General features: G+C 40.3%; 1 protein-coding gene across 2 annotated transcripts; it reads right to left on the reverse strand.

Annotated features, from left to right (window-relative positions):
• Window positions 1-576: 576 nt before the first annotated feature.
• spo11 (SPO11 initiator of meiotic double stranded breaks) lies at window positions 577-10,505 on the reverse strand. 2 transcript variants are annotated; one of them, XM_086277878.1, is made up of 13 exons: window positions 10,323-10,505; window positions 8,092-8,205; window positions 7,337-7,425; window positions 6,939-7,005; window positions 6,710-6,833; window positions 6,288-6,374; window positions 4,553-4,589; window positions 4,350-4,459; window positions 4,151-4,250; window positions 3,743-3,780; window positions 3,292-3,368; window positions 2,782-2,893; window positions 577-924 (listed from the first exon to the last, which is right to left on the reverse strand). In XM_086277878.1, the coding sequence occupies exons 1-13, from the start codon at window positions 10,433-10,435 to the stop codon at window positions 805-807; spliced, it is 1,188 nt and encodes a 395-aa protein (XP_086134004.1). In that variant the 5' UTR covers window positions 10,436-10,505; the 3' UTR covers window positions 577-804. The 2 variants fall into 2 exon arrangements, with proteins under 2 accessions (XP_086134004.1, XP_086134005.1); XM_086277879.1 differs by having other exon boundaries at window positions 578-924; window positions 6,710-6,818.
• Window positions 10,506-17,280: the final 6,775 nt, after the last annotated feature.

Here is a 17,280-nt window from a genome sequence, read left to right on the forward strand (position 1 = left end):
TGCTGTTTTTGAACATCATGAATTAAAGTCTGCACTTTAATCACATCTTGATGGTTAAAAGTCACTGTATTGGTGTAGAGGGAAAGTTACAAAAATAACAATGTTATTGACCACTTACAGAGCTAACTACCAGTTACTACCTCTCAGCAAGAAATCATATCCTTCACAAAAAAAAAAAAAAAGAAGAAAAGAAAAGTAGTGTGTCTGTGAAACTGATTGACCAAAGTCAAGCAGAGAACTGCAAGTTTATTTACATCTTCTTTCTCTGGTGAAGCTCATGACATGAGTGGATTTGAATTTTAATGCACACCATCTACAACAGCTGGAAAGCAGATTATAGGGCAGCAGCATGATTTGCTGTGCCTTTATGAATGAACATCCTCAGATACTGTGCTGCAATTACAAACCACCAAATTGTTTTGAGCACACTTGTGGTTTTTGCATCAGAAGCCTAAGACGTCAGTGGCTATGACGTCCGCAAAGCCTTGGGGGGGGGGGGAATCTACTGTACCACAGTGTGGTTTCACTTTGGAAGTACACACAAACATCTTGGGAATATCAGCAATGCTAATGAAGACAAAGTGGAAACACTCATCAGTGGGATCATGGAGGTTTTAATTACACTTCTCAAACAACTGCATCCAATATACACAAAGAAAGGTGAATAACTATCCAAACACTACAAACTAACAAACTGAAGTTAATACTTTCATTTGTCTGACAATTTACATCTAATACCACTCTTCAGGCTTCAAAGCAACTTCAGCAGTTCACTTACTCATCCACTAAGTGGCAGCATTGAGCTCATATCCAGCCTCCATAGCGCAGCTTGTTGGGCAGGTAGATTTGTGTGAGGAAGTCAGGAGCTATAGCTGTCAAAGACTGTATTTCAGCCTTTACTTTACTTTGCTGCATCAGTTTCATCTACAAAAACAGCAACACACAGTTTTAGTGGGATCAGACAGGAAGCTGTGCAAACAGACAAATCATAGATGCATAACAGACACTCAGCAATGGAAAATAGCTGTTACAAACTTCCAGGAAGCTAACAGTCCTCTCACAAACATTCCTCTACTGTGCGGCACAATATCAAAATGTTCAGTGCGACAGGTTTGCTCTGTGCTTATGGAGAAAATTCAAGGCCTGACCTTTTTATTTATTTATTTTTTAAATTAACAAGTTATATTCATTCATCCAATCAACTTTTTTCTTATTGCTACAACAGAACTGCCAAAAAACATCTCACAGGGTTGGATGAATGTACTGAGGGAGACAAGAGGCAAAGCTTTGAGTTTTGTGGTCAAAGTGGGACAATTTTGTTTGACCAGATCCGGATTCTTGCTCACCAAATTCCGCTTTGCCCTGTCAAAGTTAATCTTTGGTAAGTTGGCTTTCCAAGGTTGAGTTCCACTTAAATTTGCTAGTGTATTTTTTACACACACACACACACACACACACACACACACACACACACACACACACACACACACACACACACACACACACACACACACACACACACACACACACACACACACACACACACACACAAGTTGGATGCTGTAGGATCCTAAGGCCATGGGCACTGATCTGAACACTTGGAAAGTTGTAGTATCACAACAATCAGCTTATAGAAACTTCAGCTCATAAAGGCATCCAAATGTGTGCAAAGAATTTCAGGAGAAAGATCTCAACAGTTGCAGAGACCAGCGTCAGACGACACTTGGGTTCACAGTGAGAAAGACCGCCACTCCCGTATCTGCCTGTCCAGTTGCAGTACCGCCACAAAGAGTGCAGCTCCACAGTCTCGCAAGACACACAGCGATAACAAACCTGTATTGTGCTCAACTGCTTCTTTGTTATGTTTTTGTATTTTTTTTTTGTTGCTCATTTTGTTGTCTGATAAAATAATCAGGCTGCCCACGTGCTCAGTGACCTTGTGGTTTCCCTTAAATGTTTGGGCTCAGTAACACGTAGAGGATCTTGTGGGAATTGTAAGGTGCCATTACGTAAATGCTCATTTGGATAAACAGCTTTTTTTTTTTCTCCATTCAGCTAATCAACATGTGGAATTCCTTAGCTGCAGAACTCAAACAGGAACCCTAAAACTGAAGCAGTTATTTAAAAGTATATCAGTCCTGCTTCTTGTCTTACAGTGCTTTATTGTTCTAAAATTGATTACTTTTTAGTTTAACTCTCATGCATGTGTTGCTCAGTATTCTGTGTTTTAAAGAGCGTTTTAGGGACGGGGATTGCAAATTAACTTAACTATAACTATAAATGCTGTGGTGTGTGGCATGGTTCATGTTACATTCTTTCAAATAAACAATAAGCAAACTAAACCCAGAGACTGTAACTAACTGCACCGAAATGTTGTTCTAATTGGGAGAGGAAATGTTTCAGACTTTGGACTGCTTCAGCTTGCTTCTCCCACAAATTAGACCTCTCATTCCTCCAGATTCCTCCAGTCTAAAAATGAGATTTTGTAATATTTTTTTATTTAATGTCATTAATTCTTTTAGTAGTACCATGAGCTTTGGAAGCTTTTGTATATTTGGCTCTTGACAGGCAAGAAACCCCCCCCCTAGAAAAAACTGGTTTCTTAAAGAGAATAAAATGTATTGGATGTCACACAGGACCATATCTAGATAGAAAAATCCTTCAAAGCTCAGTACCTTTCAGATACCTTTCCTTCCCATCCCACAAATTTCTACAAACAGTTTCATCTATCCTCCTACATAAACTGCAGCACTTTCCTCTTTGGCGTCCTCTTTCACTCACCTCTTTCTGCCACTCTGGTTGGCTGGTTAAATACGGCCTTTCAAGGAGGCTGCAGAGTTTGCTTTCATCTCTCTTGGTAAGTGGGATCAGAGCGTCCTTGGGAACCCGCAACCTAAAAAATAAAATTTAGATTTAAAAACATATATATAAGAGACTTCAGTTCATGGATGTTATCCCTGAAGAATGTTTCGTTCCCTTTTTTTAAACAGACTCCCAGAAAGGAGGTTATGTGTAGGTTCAGCCAAGTAAAAAAAGAAGAAAACAAAAAGAAAGAAAAACCGAATAGACTACAATTTAATGTATGTCAGAAATTTTCTTTTGGCCCAAATTTGTTCAAGGGGGTGTATACTTAAAACTCAATATGTTTTTGCAAAGAGCTCCATGAAGGGGGGAAAAAAAAGTGATGGTAACAGCAACAGAAACCAAAACAAACATCTAAACTTCCCCAGAATATAATCCCAATTAGAGGCAGGAGGAGGAAGTAGGAAGTAGCGAATGCTCAGTCCAAACCTCTGTAGGTCAGAGGGGAGGAGGCCTAGCCACATAACGCTGGGGACGGTCAGACTGTGGGCCTCAAACGACATTGCCTGCGGATAAACCGACGCATACACACCCAGTCACATACACACACATCAAATACACATAGCATGCTTATACAGAAAACAAACACACTGTTAATCAGTGCTGTACTCTCATACCACAGCAAACCCCAACACATGTTTACAATGAAGTTAATGAAACAAGAATGACTACAAAAGCCTCACAAAGGTCAAAAGTGATGCGATTGTCACACAATCGCATAACAGTTTCACTTCATAGCGTGTCTGTTTAATTTTCTAACATGCATGACTGATTCTTTTTATGTAAAGAGGTGCATGATTATAACGTGCTAACACAGAGACACTCAACAGGCTACAGTGGATAATGCAGAGTACAGGAATAACGGCATAACAGGACTCACCACTGATCCATACTTGTAGATGCACATGATTTCAATGCCTGGGAAAATCAGAGGGAGGGACAGAGAGACGCTGCAATCACTTGCATACCAGAGCAATTATCCTCTGTGATGTGATCTTAGAACAAAGTAAAGCATTACATATGTGTCTCGCCACGCAGCGCCAAAAAACTTAGTGGTATGGAGGCTGATGGAAACCGAGCCAACTCCCCCTGGACGACATCACACCAACGGGAATAATAGCTAGACTAGGCACCATGACACAGTGGACAGGTGCTAACTTTTGTTGGCTTAGCGAGACATGCAACCCAGCTGTGTGTGTGTCTGTGTGTGGATCTGAAATGCTGTTAAATGTGTGGGAAAATGCAAAGTATGTCTGACAGCTTAAGTATTCAAGCAGATGAATTATACCATGAGGATCAGCATCCACGAGGGCAAAGATGGGGATGTGCAGCTCATCCCAAAGCCTTTTCACCATCAGCCTGCTGTTCACATCTGGCACACCTTTACCCTGATTCACACAAACACAATGATTAACTACACAGATTACTAAGACTGCTCTTTCTGAAAGAAGACAACATTCAGATCAAAAGCAGACACAGAAAAATACTGTGATAATGATGCAAGGGGAGATCTTTGTGCAGAAGTCATCATCCAGAAGTCTCTGGAACGTCGCATCCTTCTCGATGATCATGACAAATTTTGCAGATGATACAATATCTGAAAAAGGACAAGGATGACAGCTGCAATGATAGACTTACAATCATGGGACAAAACATGAAAGTAGATTCTTAAATAGATTACAAAGCATACTTTTAATTCCACTGATGTTCGATGAAACTGAGACAGCCTGAAAGCAAAAAAAAAGATAAAAAAGAAAATAAATAAATAAAAAAATTGCACTACTACATGGCATTTAAAAAAAAAGAAGTTTGAGTTTTTCCCCTGCAAAGCAGTCTAAGTGCTTTGTATTGCTAGCTGAATTTACTGTTCATCTTTTTCTTGGAAGAAAACGGTTGTCGTTATGCTGTCTACAATGAAAATTAACCCTTTGGATCTACTGATGGGAATCACATACAGGTTATCTATATTATGGATTTATATTTAGAATTTATTTTAGATTAAATCTTTTAATACTAATAAATGCTAGACAGTGATGTGCAACACTGGGCTTCAGTAGATCAGCTGAAATGTTTTTTTGTGGGACAATGGTTGCCTGTGCCTCTGTGATGCCCATCTCTCATTCAGTGACATTATTGACATAGTGGCTCTAGCTGCTCACAACCCTAGCAGAATAGCGGCAAACAAAGTGTTGACTATCAGTCTGTGGTGCACGTGGCAGGCTTGAGTCATTACTCAATGAGATAATTTCCTGTAATTACTGGCTTTACATTCTATCACTGTAATAAAAAGTTTTAACCCAGTGAGCACGAGGTCGTTAGGATGGCTTTGCTAAATAAGCCAAATGTTTCTCACATTTCCAAAGCTGTAACGTCGAACTAAGCATAGTCCATTTCATGCCTGTCCATCGAGCAACCAGAACCTCATCTTAGTCCTAGTTTAATGAAGGCTTTTAGCCGTATCAAGCATCTATGGCAACATTTCATCCTCGGAGGGCCAGACTATTTTAGAAAAAAGGAAAAGGCTACTATGATTAAATTACATTTTTCTTTGACACACAAATGCAAAGCATTACTGTACTAAATTCCGTAATCACATTACTCTTAAAATTATATTATTGCCTACATTATACAGCTTCTTCAATTATGTGCACAATGGGTGGATAGAAATTAAAACAATGATAGATCAATAAACATTTTTCCTGTGCACTGCAATCAGCTGAGATCAGTTATTAAGCAGAGAGGAGAAAAACAAAATTAAATACAGAGCAGAGAAGGACAGACATTTAGCCATCAGTAAAACAGTAAAAGTCTGTTTGCACGTACAGTATAAACTGAACGCCCTCTGTTGGAATCGACTTAAATAGCAGCTCAGATTTAGTACAGATTCATTAACATAATGCTGCCTTTTACTGACATTTGAGGGGTTATTTAGATTTCACTTTTAAGGGCTGGTTCTGTTCCCTGAGCTGTATTTTGACTATATTTGGTGTATGGTCAGATAATGTCAATATTTTAAAGGCCCCTGGAGAAATTTCATGTATGGTGGTATTAACCTATATAAATAAAAAAGGACGCCTGGCTTCCGTAGCTCAGACTTACAGTTACTTTCTTGGGGAGTACAGTAAACCAAAAATCCAGCTATAAATGATGTACTGTTTCTTGTTGCAGTGTCATTTAAAAACAAAAAAACAAAACTGTGGTGTGAATGGCTCAAATCGTAGGTTTGAGCCATTTTATTCAATATTTTATTCAATATTTGTCACACCACAACCCACCAACCCCTGAGTCCCCGTCTTTTTAACTAGGCGGGCGTGATTAAGGATGCCGTGCAGGTGCGTCCGCCCTCCCTGCACGGCACCACAGACCATGCCCCATGACAAAAACAAACACGAAATCAGGCGAAGAAGCATTAAAGTGGTGCTTACAGTTGAGCTGGAGTGGCAGTCAATCCTCGTGCCGTCCTCCTCCATATAACACAGGTCACCTGAGATCAATCCCTTGGATGTGGCCAACTAGCAACAAAGTTACAGATAAGTTACAGAATTTAGCACAAGCCCATATTATCACACACATACAAGGGACGAGCTATTTCAAGCACTGGGCCCTGAATTCAACTTTAATTTTATTTCTCTTTGATCAAAAGAGCTGTTTGTTTTCCACAGGTGTTTCCTGGGACAAGAAGCAGAACAAAAATAAAATACCATCCTAAACTAACATACTTCATCTGTGGGAGCTGAACTAATATCCAAAGGAATTTTTCTACAAGTTTTCAATATCAGGGGTTTGTATTTTCTACCACACAATCATATGAACCGCATCGCCTGCTAACGCAGACATGCACACTCACCACATGTAGTGATCTGCGAGGAACCTTTAGCATGCAGGAGATGTCATCTACGATACTATCAACAGCTTTCTGTGAACCAAAGAGCTTTGTGTTGTTGTAATAGATGTCTCTGTGGAGACAAACACTGTTATGTGAAAAAAAATAAATAAACTGAAATTCAAGCATTCCTATGAAAACCAAGGGTATCTATATGTTGGCTTTAGTAAAGTATGGATTATTTATAAAGAACCTTTTTGTAGCATATGAGTTGCTCTGGACAAGCCTGTAGATAACTGAGAGAATCTTGAGAATCTGGGCTTTGAAGAGAAACACAGATTTGGGGAAAAAAAAACAAACAACTAATTAAACCTTAAACACTACATCAACATATCAGAGATTTAAACAACACATTCTGTATCCATGCCGTAAAACTGATCCCAAAAAGGCAACATGTTACGTCTCTGCCAATTTGTCACCTAAAACTACCTCTGACTTTTACTGACATTTGTGCAGTTTATGCATATGTTCACAACGAATACAAATGAAATCCATATGCACCATACAACTGTGTTAAAGAACTTCAAAAACAGATGTTGCATAACAAATAAAATGAAAAAAACAAACAAACATAACAGTTCATCTTCTCACCAAATTTAGTGACAGATGAAGGGCAGTCGGCCCTAATGGTGGTGACAGACTGTCTTGAACTCATCTGAAGCCCAATGGCACTGTCAAAGCTTCAGTGGGAAGCAATCAAAAAAAGATTTATGATTTCATGATGTAAACAAAGTAACAAAAGAGCCCATTTATAAAAAAAAAAAAAAAGCATCTGCACAGACTGTGTGCTCCGTTTACAGTAAGTGCTTTCAAACATTAGCTCCCACCTGCAAATTATCTAAAATTCCCCACACCCCGAGGGCTACCTGTAGCACTGTTCCATTTAAAATGGCTGAGCCAGAATGTGATTTAAGCTGTAGCAAGGTTTGATCTATTTGAGATCAGACAGTCCTCTTTGTTCTAAGCATAAGGTCTCCCCATCCTAGTCACATTAAAGCCTCTTGACAAATGCTGTGCTTTTCAATTCCTTATCAGTGTGTCATCTTTTTAGCAGCAGGAAGTTCTTTTAGGTTTTCTCTGAATCAAAGCAGAAGATTTTCATTTCCACCACCTGGTTGACCCCATGGTCAGCTTGAAAAACCCCCATCTAAAAATTCAAACAGAGCAAAAGTCTGCGTTTATCTCTTTAAGGGAAATTAAATAACAATGAAATAATCCTGTGTGGCTTTACACACGATTCCTTTTGGCTTGTGCTATCTCCCAAAGGTCATGTGGCTTAAAATGAATGAGCAATTATATGTGTGGAGGGAAACTTGCCATGCTACAGCATGTTTAAATCAAAATACCTTATGTTGGCCCAGCTGGATCTGTTGGGCAGCGCCAGGACAGGGGCCTCAGCTTTGGACAGACTGGTGACTATTTCCAGGATTATGCTTTCAATTCGGTTTAAAATTTCCTGGCTGGAAATAGAAATACTAAATGAAGTTATAATATCACAAGAAAACTTTTTCCAAACAGACAACCAATTCTACAATTAATGTCAAAGACCAATTGTAGTCTAGGACTGTGATTCTCTTTTATAATAATATGCAACCAGCAGAATTTAGGAAAATCAAAGAAACTGTTTCTGATTTAAATAAATACCTAAATTAGAAGCTACATCACACTGCTGTCAAATGATATAATACCATCTGGCAATGCTGTTCATTGTGAGTACCCTTGGCACCCAGCTTTGAATCACTGTAATTTCTAACCAGATTATTCTAATTGTTACTTCAACCAACTGTGTGTTTAATAATAAATCTTTAGAGGCTAAAAATTCAACTTTCTAAATTCATCATTATTACAAAATTTTACCTATAATGTGAAATGGATAAAAGAAATGTATTTATAAATGGCTAACAAATTAGAGGATAAAGCAACTTAAATTGTCTTATAGAGCCCAATATATCAATGGGGTCGATATAATTACTAATATATTGATTTTGGGATTTTAAATGACCAACTAATAAAAATGTAAAAAGGAAAGAAGAGACAGGAGAAACACCTCCTCTAAAGTCCTTTTAAGTGCTTTGGCACTGATTCTATAACTGAACCATCATCGTAAAGTTATTCCCTCATTTGGTATTATGATGATGGTGCTGGAAATCACAATAAGCCAGATTGGTCTAAAATTTCTAGCTCTTCCATTAAGTTGAGCTCTTGTGACTGCAAAGGCCATAGTTAAGTTTGAAATCATTTTCATATTATCAAATCATTCACTGTCATTTTCAGGCTGTAAGAAACGACTCTTATCAAGATGGAAATGTTTCATCACAGGATAAAGGTGATCCCATGGGAGACTTTGGAGGCCATCCGAGTACAGAGAACTTATTGTCTTGTTCAAGCAACTAGTGTGAGATAACTGGAATGTTGTGAGATGGTGTGTTATCCTGCTCGAATCAGCCATTACAAGATAGGGACACTGTAGTCATAAAGGGATGCACATGGTCAGCAAAAATACACACTAAACATTGCTCAGTTGGTACTAACAGCCCTAAAATGTGCCAACAAGTTTTCTCCCACACTATTGCACAACCATCAGTCTGAACCACTGAAACAAGGCAAGAGGAGCGTGTGCCAGTAGCCCCAGCTTCCTCTTCTTAGCTGACAGGAGTGGCGCCCAATCTGGTCTTCTGCTGCTCTTGCCCATCAGCTTCAAGGTTGTGACATGTTGCATATACTGAGCTCCTCTTCTGCACACTTTGGTAGTAACAAGTAGTTAACTGAATTATCCCATTGGTTCAAAGCAGTTCAAAGGCTCTGACTTCTGGCATTAACAAGGTATTTACCCACAGAACTGCTGCTCACTGGATATTTACTTTTTTCAGCACCACTCTCTTTAAACCCTAAAGATGATTGTGTGAAAATATCTCAGACCTACAGACCAGCCTGTCTGACACCAACAACTACACCACATTTAAAGTCACATAATATTCTCTGCATATCCTGATGCTTGACCATGTCTCCGTGCACCACGTTGCTGCCATATCATTGGCCAACTACACATTTTCTTTAATTAGCAGTTGAACAGGTGCACCTAATAAAAGGGCAACTCGGTGTATGATTTTAATCTTGCTAGTTCAACATATTTTGTGCAAAATCTTTTTCTAACGACCACATTTTTAAATACTTCCCGGACACATAATTGTTTCTACAGTAAAGTGTTTCAAGTAGAGTACATGATAAAATCAAATTAACTAACACTACCCATGATTGGCAGACATTTTTACATGTGACTGATTACACTGGGATAATAACAGGGCATAATGACAGGCTATGGTGAATTGGTAAAGTACATAGCTAGCCAACTACGAAACACAATGTCGAGTAAACCCTAGATAAACGGCTCTTTGTGAATATATACACATCAATATGAGTTTAAATATTAAATAGAACCGCAATACCAGTTACATTAAACCGCTTTGGCTCCTCAAAACATCCACAGTCTCTGTGAATACTGTTGCACTACACAGAGAATAAGCTAACCTAGCGTAACTGGCTATTAGCCGGTTGGAGTAGATCGGTGTGAACTTACTGGTTGATTTCTTTTTCAGCACGCTGCCAGTCTGTCGTGACTCCCACGTTGATCAACAGTTTTGCATGGAGCTTATCAATTTCAGAACAAAAATGAGCCGCACGGGATTCCATCACGTTACCTGTTACTAGATGTCATTTTATCTACCTGCAAGAAATTCCCGCGTAAGGATGTTTTACGGAAATCTCGCGCGTTTTTGTGTCGATCACGCAGTTCAGACCTGTAGTATTTGTTTTGAATAAATTAATTTGCAACAATTATTCTGCCCTAAGAATTTCTACATGGTATTCAAGCAAAACCGAGCTAATAAATAGATACATTGCTTAAGTAGTAACAAATAGTAACGATAAAGTGATCAATAATAATAAAAGTTTTAAATTAATATGATTTTTGAAAGTAAAATAAAGAAAGAGGTGTCTCCTAACACTGTCACGCCGTTTTTAATGACCGATACTAAAGGTTAAATAAATAAATAAAAGTGGTGCTGCTTCAGACTAATGTGATTTTGATAAACAGGCAACACTAACATTCTTCAGACTTTTTTAAAAAAAAAGTTATTTGGTCTTAAGCAATAGTTCCCCAGGCTTTCTGAAGGCCTGTTTTTTGTTAGGTCACTTAACAGTGACTTATGAATCATTCAAGCATAAAAACTCACTTATGTCAAGAGGTAGAACAGTGTTGTGCTGACACCTAACAGACATCTTGGCAAAGAGACAATTTTAAACTGTATCTTTAGACACTTTAGATACTTCACACATTGTGAAGTAAATACTTTTCAATTTCTTCTGTTACATTTAGGGAAAATCCAAAAGACAACACGGTTTGAGAGACAGAAAGTACCATTTTTGGACGAACAAGGTGATTTCCAAAGAGCTATTAACTGAAAACATAGAATATCTCAGTACTGCGCGCATTGTGACCTTAATAAATCTGAAGAAACTGGACAAGTGGTGGACAAAAGAAGTGGCAGATCTAAAAATGATCTAGAGCAGAGGAACGGCATGGAGCCATATTCTTAACAAATAGGAAGAAAATAAGATAAGATAAGTCACAGCAGGAGTGGACAGTGCAAAAGTTACATAGCAAAAATTAGAATACAATAAGAATAAAATACTGTACACAAATGTACAGAATAGAATAAAATAAAATACTATATACAGTAGAATAAATAGAATAAAATATACAATAGGATAAAAATAGAATACAAATGCTGTATACAAATGCTGTAGTAAAAATACAACTTTGTCAGTTTCAACTTCTGAAAACTAATGAATCCAATTTATTTATTTATTTTTTTAAAGATGGTTCAACTCATCATCAATATGTATGGAAGAGTTGAAGTCAGAGGTGCCACAGCGCATGTCTGAAGCCATCTGCAAAACAAGGTGTTGGATATCCTGTCAAAATCAATGAAATTATGAATGCAGAAAAGTGTTGTGAGATGTTAATCAACAATGTAATCTGATCTGGAAATTGCATGACACACAAGAACTTTCTTTTTTCCACATGGCAATGATCCCAAACACTGCCAATGCAGTAAAAGCATACCTGGAGAAACACACAGTGGAACACTATGAGTCATGCATTGGCCTCCCCAGAGCCTGGACCTCATCATTATTGAAGCAGTGTGGAAAAAAGGCATCATTTTGATAGAGAACAGAGCAAAAGGCAGCCAACGACCAAAAGGAGCTTCAAGAAGGTCCGTCAAGAAGCCAGAGAACTATTCCTGAATACTATAAATATCATAAGAAAGCTTGCCTAAGAGAGTTCAGGCTGTGTTGAAGAATAAAGGGGGTTGTACCAAATGTTGACTTTCACCTGGTTAGAATTGGGCAAACTGTTTTTGCTTTGTAAACTGTATCTCCGTATATGTTTGCACGTTTCAATTAATCCCTTCACCTGTTTCCCATTTTCCTGCCAAAACAAAAAGAAATGAGGGGTGGCTCAGGTCTTTTTGCACATCACTACATAAGCTTAAAACTTATTCCTACCAGTCTTCCCGTTGAAGATAAAGACCAGTGATCCAGTGTGTGTGGGCCAGTTAACACCTCAGTGGTGTAAATTAGGAGGCATATCCTGGTAATCTAGAAAAATCCACATCAGCACCCTATGTGACATTCATAAAGCCGTGTCGCTGAGCTTGCTGCTTTTTGTCCAAAGGTGTGTCGTGTGTGTGTGTGGTTTCCATAGGGTGGGTGCAAGTTTAATTGGTTGTGGTTAGCGTCTGTGAGAAGCCAAATATATATTGTTTCTGTTAGCCATGTGGAAGTGATTTTTAAATGTAATTTTGATGATGGCTGTGTGCGTAACGATAATACTGGCCAACATGTGTTTTAAGGCTCTCTTAAATGGTACAAATGCTGCTCATTCTTTTGTTAGGAGCTCAGTTTACTATATCAGACAGTTATTGCCTATTTGCAGCTGTTTTAAGCTACAAACATTAAAAAGACATTAAATAAATACGACACCCTGAGGAAATTACACATTTTGCTTCATAAACAACCTTTCAGAACCTGTTTCTGTCTCTTGGTTGCATTGTGCTGCAGTCAAGTCGCTTCATTAAAGCAGAAAAATGTGCTTGGATTTTACAACTATTAGGTCATCAAGAGTCCCCACCTTTCAGAATTGCTGGCAGGCATGCTGCGTGTGTTTGGAGAGGCGCTGTGGTCTTTTTTTTCCACAGTGTGAAGGCCTGCTCAGAGCGTGTGGGAGCCAGGATCTAAAGAGAAGAGGTCCGTGCCCCTGACCTGACCCTGAATATTTTCTAATGTGCAGCTTTACCAATGGTCCCTCTTTCCCCTGAGTGACTTTGACAAGCTGCTTCCGTAGTAATGTCTCTTAATTTCAAAGTAATTGCTATCTCTTAGTGATGAGGAACAACCCCTCACCCAAGCTGAAAAAATGTTAATATGTGGAAGACCACAGGTTGCCGGGGTCCTTTTTCTTCTGTTCCAGAAAGCCTGAGACCCCTGCCGTTCCTTTGGCCCAAGAGAGATTTGTGTCGAGTGTGAGGCCCTAACCTGAGGAGACAGAGTACAACGAGTCATGTGCTTGTCTCGGGATGAGTGTTTGTGCTGGGCAGGAGGGGGAACATGGGGGAAGTAAGGGGCTGCAGGGTCAGAGGAAAGAAAGGGGGGGCGGCCGCTGCAGGTGAGGGGGATTAGCTGCAGCTAGAGGCCCAAAGAAACTAAATACAGATCTGTCAACCTAATCCTCACAAATAGAAAACAGAACCACCCTCCCTTCACAATCCACATTCAGCTCATCCACCTCTTGCTCTTCTACCCCCCACTACACGCCAATCCTCCCACCTCCCCTCCACTTACTACCTCAGGCTCTGCTGCTCCTCTGTTTCTCATCAATTTTTGGCCAGTCTGTCTATGCTGCCTGCTCTCTAATGGCTCCTCAGACCAGCATCCCCTAAAGAGGGGCTGACTGATCACCCAGGGTCCTCTCTGATTGACAGACCAACATAGCCTTACGGAGTGATGAAAGCAAGAGTCAAAGGGGCAAGGCCTCTCGCTACACAGACAGGAATCTTAATGGGACCTCTGTCGAGAGTTGCTGAAACTGGGTGGACATTTATCAGGCCCACACACCTCAGTAACGGATGCCGATAAGTGTGTGGCTGGATGAGGAAACCAGTGTCAAGCCTGGACTCTGTGCTGATGACACAAGTGACAGGGCGCCTGAGTGATAACATCCTATAAAGGATAAGCTCTACTAAGCTGGGTGTTATAGAAGGCTTAACTAAAACGGTATCTCTGATTGTCAGCAACACCAACTATAACTGATGGGTCTGGCTGGACTGCTGAGAGCTATAAATCAGGTTCAAGCTGCTCTGGTGATCCCAAGTGTGATATCAGCTTGCAGACAAACATGGGGTGGCAGGACATACCAGGTTGAAAGAAAGCAGTGAGTGATGGAGAGGAAAGCTGCAAGGTGCACTATTTCAAATAAGATAATCACATATTCCTCAGTGGAAAATATCTGCAGATCATTTGGACGTGTCACAGTATCATGAAGCTCATTTATACCAAATTAAAGAACGACATAAGGGTTGGGTTGCAATTGCCAGTTCCAAAGTATATGTAACCTATTTGTTATTGCTCAAGTCTAATAAAAGTCCTCTTGAATTTTTATCGCCGTCCTTTTTCATGATTTTTGTACCTGGCAAAACATTACGTTTAGTTGTTAAACATTGAGTTTTGGTTCTTTGGTTGTTGAGCTTTACAATGTGAACTAGTTTGAAGCTGTTTCATATACCCACCCCCCTCTTTTCTTCTGCCTGTCTCACAGCTGTGTCTCATATGTTCATGAGGCCCCTGGAAGTGTGAGACACCAGAAGGGGAACATTTGCAATAGCTCAGCTCCACCTGGTTAGGCTGTTTTAACAGGCCGTCGGTTTGTGCAGCGCACACAGTGGGGTTACGCCAAAAACATAGACGAAGGAGGACAGGACCAGCAGAAGAGGGAGGGGGCATGAGCAAAAAATGTGCCTCCGCCCTCTTGTGTCCTGGCACCCCAGCCCTACACTTCTTTATTTGAAGGTCAGTTTATCTTGAAAAAAAGTTTTACTGTATCGTCTGTTGGTCAACTTGGTCAGACCCCGCCCCTCTTCCACCAAACCTCATCCGCCTCACTGCATGCACAAGTCTTCAAAGGACTACTGCCTGCTGCTCTCTGAGGCAACACATGAAATAAATATTAATCTGACCTCTGACCGCATGCTTTGAGCTCCTAAGCAGTGTTAACCGGGCAGACAGAAAGAGCATCAACTCTTGTCATAGCTAAAAAGAAGTAAAAAGAAAGAAGCACAATATTTTGAAGTGTTACCTGGATGTGAAAGCATTTCCAGGTATATTTCACTGCACCGCTGTGTGGTCTTCTTTGGAGCTTTGCATCATGCTCCAACCTGTTGGAGTGTAGTGGGGAGGTGTTTATTTGCTCAGATCCCCTAAGATCATAATGGAAAGAGCGCATGTGTGTGCAGTCAAAATGCTCCAGGCCAAATGCTGGGTTTTAAAAGAAAAGACCTTTTGAGTTTACCATTATGAGCTCTAATAGAATAAGCCTTGTCATCATGGCTGCACAGCTGTTCAACTCAGCAGAGTTTTCTTCCTGAAAAGACTTACTCAGGTACACTGCATGTCTACGTTTTTCAGCAGCTAAGCAGAAATAATCTGTGTATGTTTTATTTTATTCATTTATTTTTAACATTTTCTTTTACAGGCCCAAACAGATTGTCTCACCATTTGTCCGGCTTGTGTATTTTAGCCAAAATATTCAATTTAGTGGGACACACTTGAGACAAGTTGTGGCTATTCTTTTGGAAGTTTGTATGTGTGTGTGCATTACTGACAGGATATTCAAACACTGTTTGTTCTACTTTTCTACTAGTCCCCCTTGTCAAAGGCCCCTTAGTGCAGCTTACCCTGCCTGGCCTCTGCCTGTGCCCACTGTTTACTGGGACTGTCACCAGACTCATGGAGGCCGAAACAAAGGGGGGTCTGTTCTTATTGTCCTGTCCAGGATTGTCAGCCCTTCTCTGGGCACAAACCGAACTGAGGGCTGGGGGTTGTTTGAAGAGCACTGGGGGCATCTGACCTCACCAGACTTACAGAAAGGGCATGAGAATGAGACAATGAGAAAGTCAAAAGAAAGTGAGAAAGAGAGGAAGATGTATAGCTATAACCCAGAACCTTTCAAGTCCTCTGTCGGAAACTGCTGTTATGTAAACACCTGCAGCCATTAGCTGATTCTATCTGAGGCACCGGATAGAAATGTTTATATGTTACATACTACTGAAAGGCGAGTTAAAAGCAAATAGAGTATTAGATATACAAAATGAGTAGTGGCAGGGTATGTAAGCTTTAATGCTTTAAGCAATGTTGAATTGTCATTGGAAAAAAGAGGAGTGGAACGCCTTTGAAGACAAGAACAACCACATTAAATGGGCAGGAAGGTGAGCTAAGACCCCAAGACATGCTCTACCTCCTTTCCTCCCTTTCCTCTGTTTGCAATCATAGCTTAAGCTGTCTGGCAGCCTCTCTTGCTGTGCCATTGAAGTCTAATTTTATTGTCATAAAAATCACCTGGCAGGCTGTAGCCTGAAGACCCTTTGAAACTCCTCTCTCTGTGCAGTGAGTACTCTCTAGATAAAGCAGTCATTCTCGGGCCATCTGAAGTCCCTCCGCCTGTGTCAGTGAGAGCAAAGCGCACATGAGGGTCAGGAGCGTTCTATTAAAGTGTGGTGTTTAAGAGGTGCTGGTGCCAGGGGGGCAGATGGAGGAATGAAGCAGCTGCCGAACATCTGCACCCCTCCTTTGCAGTCTGAGCCCTGTGCACTGCTGCTTTTGTCACAAACTTCCTGCTCTAGCTTTGGGGATGGAAAACTAGGATATCTTCAGAAATGCAGCGTGAAATGGCAGTTGTGAGGCTGCAGTACAGCCTCTTTGACATCAAAAGATAACAGGCTTTAGAGTCTCAGAGCCACATGACCCAAGGCATTCAGAGAGTGCACCTGCGGATCAGCCAATTAACTATTGTAATGGCAGGACTGCAACTACATGTTGCGACCTCTCCTACAGTACTGAAGTACTCACTTGCAAAGTCAAATAAGAACTCAATGATTTGAAATCAGCCTTCCATATGTACACTCACCATGAACGGTCTGTTGTGGTTGTCTTAACATCAGTCGTTAGTGAATTATCACGAGCCTACAGGTACTAGGAAATGTGGAAAGCATTGACGAAATGTGGTGTATAATAAACTGAAGCGTCATAATACAAACCCAGTCCTAATCCTTTTCTTATTTGCACATGTAGCCTCAAGGCGTTCTCCTACTGGCAACAAAGCCAGGCTAGCTCTGCTCAATAAGGCAACCATAACATTCTCGCTCTCTCTCCCCCTCCCTCTCTCTCTCTCCCTCTACTCCTCTTTGCAAATAGCGCCTCCT

The sequence above is a fragment of the Aulonocara sp. 'chitande type north' Nkhata Bay genome, linkage group LG20 (assembly GCF_057382095.1).
Source record: "Aulonocara sp. 'chitande type north' Nkhata Bay isolate Kocher_YH1m ecotype deep benthic linkage group LG20, A_spYH_male_GT1.1, whole genome shotgun sequence".
Taxonomy (NCBI): Eukaryota; Metazoa; Chordata; class Actinopteri; order Cichliformes; family Cichlidae; genus Aulonocara; species Aulonocara sp. 'chitande type north' Nkhata Bay.

Coding starts and splice junctions, on each gene's coding strand:
- spo11 (XM_086277878.1), bottom strand. CDS start 10,435: ATGGAATCCCGTGCGGCTCATTTTTGTTCTGAAATTGATAAGCTCCAT. Junction 8,206..10,322: donor GCTGAAAAAGAAATCAACCA/GTAAGTTCACAC, acceptor TTCTATTTCCAG/CCAGGAAATTTTAAACCGAA. Junction 6,834..6,938: donor AACTCATATGCTACAAAAAG/GTTCTTTATAAA, acceptor TTCACATAACAG/TGTTTGTCTCCACAGAGACA.